Source organism: Pollachius pollachius, assembly GCF_949987615.1.
Source record: "Pollachius pollachius genome assembly, chromosome: 12".
NCBI classification, from domain to species: Eukaryota; Metazoa; Chordata; class Actinopteri; order Gadiformes; family Gadidae; genus Pollachius; species Pollachius pollachius.
The window spans coordinates 6,923,797-6,928,796 of NC_136945.1; the positions used below are offsets into that span (position 1 = coordinate 6,923,797).

General features: G+C 47.8%; 1 protein-coding gene across 2 annotated transcripts in view; it reads right to left on the minus strand.

Annotated features, from left to right (window-relative positions):
• Nucleotides 1-5,000, minus strand: part of rassf5 (Ras association domain family member 5) — a 27,681-nt gene that overhangs the window by 5,955 nt on the left and 16,726 nt on the right. Inside the window, exon 1 of one of the 2 annotated variants that reach the window (XM_079748267.1) lies at nucleotides 3,773-5,000. This exon is cut by the window's right edge and continues 41 nt beyond it. The exons of the other annotated variant lie outside the window; for it this stretch is intronic. Within the exon in view, the coding sequence (XP_079604393.1) occupies nucleotides 3,773-3,919 (147 nt within the window). The 5' untranslated portion in view covers nucleotides 3,920-5,000. The remainder of the gene's footprint in view (nucleotides 1-3,772) is intronic. 2 annotated transcript variants of the gene reach the window in all.

Consider the following 5,000-nt stretch of genomic DNA (forward strand, 5'->3'; position numbering starts at 1 on the left):
TCACTCCTTTCTCATAACACAGATAATTATTTCTTTCTGCTTGCCTACTTCTGTCTTCTCCGTGTCCACCGCAGGGCACGGTGCAGTCAAACAGCAGCTGGGCCATTCAGAAGGTAAACAGGCTGGGATGTCAGAGGCCGAATGAACAATAACAATAACGCTAATCGATGAGCTTCCATTCTGTCCTTTCTACAACCAAGTGGCTCCTGGCAGACGTTTGTCAAGAGACTTTGATACATTAAAACTATTGCTCATTTTTTTTTTCATAAAACAACAATGGTCAAATGTAGCATGAAGAGAATTATCATATGTATTTATATTCAGGGCATTTAGCTGATGCTATTGTCCAAAGCGAAAACCATACATTTTATACCCACATTGACACACAGCTTGTCAGGAGCAGAAAGGGTCAGGTGTCTTGCTGCGGGACACCTCGGCAGTAAACCCGCTCTACCTCCTAAGCTACCGCCGCCTCCAAAATAACTAAGCTATCATTAGCTTCTTCAAGAAAGGGCATTTGGTGAAGCCCCCCCGATTAAACATAGACAGGTGAACCAGGGTTCCCCAAAACCAATGGAGGACTTCAGCATCCCCAAAGGCAGCAAAGTGAAAAGGGGCCCTTGCAGGAATTCCGGTGTTTGTATCTGAAATGCTAAATATATCAGGCGACTCCCTTTCTCTCCAGAACTCTCCACATACCAGTGAGAGTGGCTGAGGGACAATAGAGCCAAAGGTCGTTCGATTTCAAACCCCCAGGACAACGCCCTGGCTAGAAGGCAATGAGAGAGAGAGAGAGAGAGAGAGAGAGAGAGAGAGAGAGAGACAGGTTTGGATCATGAGGTTTGGATCATCTCTCGCTGATCATCAGCGAGAGAGAGAGAGAGAGAGAGAAAGAAAGAGAGAGAGAAAGAGAGAGAGAGATACTGGAAGAGAGAGAGAGAGCGAGAGAGAGAGCGCGAGAGGGAGCGCGAGAGCGAGAGAGAGAGAGAGAGAGAGAGACAGGAAGAGAGAGAGAGAGAGCGAGAGAGAGAGCGAGAGAGAGAGAGAGAGCGAGAGCGAGAGCGAGAGCGAGAGCGAGAGCGAGAGCGAGAGAGAGAGAGAGAGAGAGAGAGAGAGAGAGAGAGAGAGAGAGAGAGAGAGAGAGAGAGAGAGAGACAGGTTTGGATCATGTCTGATGTTGGTCTACGACCGGAAATCGGATTTGTGATCTGTGTTATGCAAAGGCCTCACACGAGAAGGTACACATATGCAACCACAGACACGTATATAGTCTGTCTCCATCCTTGGGGTGAAGTGGCTGCACGGTGATGCTGGTTGGATGAGACAGCGGAGGTCATCTGACTGCTGCTTATGTCAGCGACAATGGTCTAGAAGTGAGACCGCAGCAGTATGGCTATTGTATGCGTGTGTGTGACTGTGTATTTTGGTTTGAGAGAGTGTGTGTTTGGTGTGTTGGTGTAATGGGAGATCAGGAAAAACTGGAGCCTGGGACATGCTAGGATAGGTTTGCAAGCGACAGTAATATAAGGTACTATAGACACACACTAAATAACATTGGAGAGCATTGAAACAGAGAAATCTATAGAAGGAGAAGGGCAGTGAAGTACACACAGTGTGTGTGTGTGTGTGTGTGTGTGTGTGTGTGTGTGTGTGTGTGTGTGTGTGTGTGTGTGTGTGCGTGTGTGTGTGTGAATCCATGAGTGCTTGTGCGTGTGTGTCTGCAAACAAGCAAAATGCAAATAAGAGAGGGGGGAGAAAGAGAGAGAAAAATGGAAAGGCGAATGGAAAGGAAATTCTGTGACATATTGTTTCCTCCCTATTGAAGCATATGATATTTACCAGTAGTGGCTATCCATTCATTAGACAGATGCTCTCAAGCACAATCACAGACTGGTGGAATTCATTTGACTGAAAGAATGCATGTACTATAGCGCATTCAACAGTACATTGAAAACTAGTATCAGCGATTTATACAATTAGAGGGTGAAGAACAAACACCACACCACACGCACACACACACACACACACACACACACACACACACACACACACACACACACACACACACACACACACACACACACACAGATACACACACACACACACACACAGACACAGACACAGACGATTGAGTGCCATTAGTCGTAGGAATTCAAATGAACTACCCATTTCACTCGCAAAACAGAAAGACACACACATGCTAAAGTTTGCTTTTCCCATCTGGGGAAAAAAGTTCAGCTCTGGAATTAATCAATAAGGAAAGGAGGATCTTGACCGCCCTGTCAGCATTCTGATGAGCATGAATATCTCACAGTGTGTTAGCCAGTGTTTCCGTATGCTAGCAAGCCCTGGGTCGGGAGCCAGAGGCACTTACTGAATGCTCAACCTATTACACCTGCTGCGAATATAGAATGAGAAAAAAAAAAACCTTAGTGCGCTGTCATTTTAAACTTTCACATTTTTTATTGTGAATGTTTATTGCACCCTTTATCGGATCCCTGTTTTATACTTTTAAGATAATGGTTATTCAAATAAGGCCGCCCTGGCCGCTGGGCCAGGTTTGAATACAGATTTCTGAGCGGAGCTGTGTCATCAAGAAGAGCCTCCGGTGACTGGTCAGATTAACCCCCAGATGGCCCGGGAACCCAAACTCTACATCTGAAACGCACAGCCAGTCAATTATTCAACCATAACGCTCTCTCCCAATGAGACACAATTACAACTATGCTCGGGTCATTTTATAGGTGTCTTAAAGTGAATGCAGGTACCAGATGTTCAGAGCAGGATGACAATAGAGATTCAAACACATACACACCATTATCCTGCACCCCACACGCACACTCACTAACTCTGTGCCCAACAACACTTCCTCTCTGAGCCATTACTCAATTTGTTTCTAACACCTCTCCTTTCCACAGAGCAGAATGGGGAAAGTTATTTTGCATTGCATAAAAATGTATATCCCCACTAAATAGACAAATAACATACAAACATTGTATAGTAAATATTCAAATAAGCATCTAGTTTTATGTATATGTGTTTGTGTGTTTGTTTGTGTGAGTGTGGATGTGGAGGGAGGGGGGGGAGGGGGTCGTCTGTGTGTTTATGTGTGTGGGTGTGTGTGTGTGTGTGTGTGTGTGTGTGTGAGCACATAGTGCTTTGAGATCACGTTGTGTTTGAATGTTATTTTTTTAAGATCAGTTGCCATAGGCCTTTCTACTAGCCGTTTTATCCGTTACTATGGTAACGGATAAAAGATCTTCAGCTGCAGTTCGGCGGTAGGCCAACTCGTAGCACTCTCCCTCTCGATGCCTGGTGCCTTGTTTCTACAGAAACCTTTCCCACGCAATCTAGAAAACCAGTCCCTCCAGCAGTTCCAAGGTTGCAATAGTGGCATTTCACGGCTCAAAAATGCCTTTGGGCTTACGAAGAAATGACCTATATTCTGATTCCTTCCTCTGATAACTACCTTCCATTCACAGTCTATTGCAATGCCATTGAACGGTGAATTGAATGGTGACAAGCCGTTTCTGAAAGGGCAAAGTTCATAGATGTTGTAACACAAAACAAGACGCAAAGGACACATCGTAACTTCCTATCGCAACTTCCCCTTTTGAAGGGTGACACGGAACTGTTCGCAAGCCACCCCCAGTATGGGACAGATAATCGATTCATTGTAATTTCCTCTCTATCCTGCCCCCCCCCCCCCCCCCCCCTGCCCCCCCCTTCCTCAAACCTACACAAGGTTCTACCTCGTTCAGGGCTATCATACCTTGGCCGTCTTGTTGGGCTGCTGGAAGAAGGAGGTCTTGGCAGTGAAGAAAGTGTAGTCCTCGCCCTCTTCGTCGAGGCTGCAGTAACCGCTGCTCATGCTGTTACTGCTCGCCATGGAGGGGCTGGGCGACGTGTTGACGGTCATGGAGGAAGTGAACGGCGGCCCCGTCGGACCCCTGGACTAATACCAACCGACCTTTAAGTCCTTCAAGGGTGTTGTTTATTCTCTTCAGTGTCTTCCCTCTCAAGCCTGAGGCGCTGATTTGACTGGCGGTGCGGCGGTGTTAGAGTCAGGATCTGAAAGCATCTCAGGGCCTGGTACTCGAAGAGAAGGAGCAGGGAGGCAGGGAACTCGGGAGGTTATCCACTAGGCTGGAGCAGGGTCCAGTGGCCGTGGAGGCTGTGTTGAGGATAGGGTGAGCTAGGTGAGGGAGGCTCCGATTCAGGGCTCCGCGTGCCACCGGAGAGGCACCAGGAAATCCGAGAGCGAGCACAGATGTGTCACTTCCTCCTGCGGGGTGTATATGAGCTCTGACGGCTGGCGTCCCGAACGCACTGGCTCAGAAACGTGCCACAGACGCGTGCACACGTCCAGTGTGGACCACAAGAGGCGTGCAAACGCATACATGCACCTGCTACCGCAGTTACACACACACACAAACACACACAAACACACAGATCGGAATAACCGTCACAGCAGTGTCAAAGAGTCAGGTTACAGATGGGTTTCAAGTTGACCCTGGGCGCAGCTGAGCTCACCTGTCATACCTGCAAAGTTCAAAGAAAAAAACACAGACAAACATGCACACACATACACACTCATGCGGCACCAAACAAACAGATACTCAACCACGCAATCAACACAGACACAGTGCGCTCTTGTTTCCGACTGGCTCCTCGGGTCTTTGTAGAGATCAGCAGGTAAGACCCATGGTCACGTGGCTCAGTCCAGGTTGTAGACCAGACAGCGGCTCTGTCGGGCTACGCTTGTGTGTGTGAGTGGTGGCATATCCGTCATCCGAGGAGAGTACAGTAGATGCTGGTGAAGGCTCGGTTAGGTTTCTGTAAGTCCCTCTCCGTCCCTCTCTTCCTCATTTGCTTCCTCGTCCCCTTCTCTTCTTCTTCTTTGCTGTGGCTGCAGATGCCTCCTTTCAGCCTTCTCTTTTGCTCTATCTCATGTTCTCTCTCTCTCTCTCTCTCTCTCTCTCTGTCTGTCACTCTCTTTA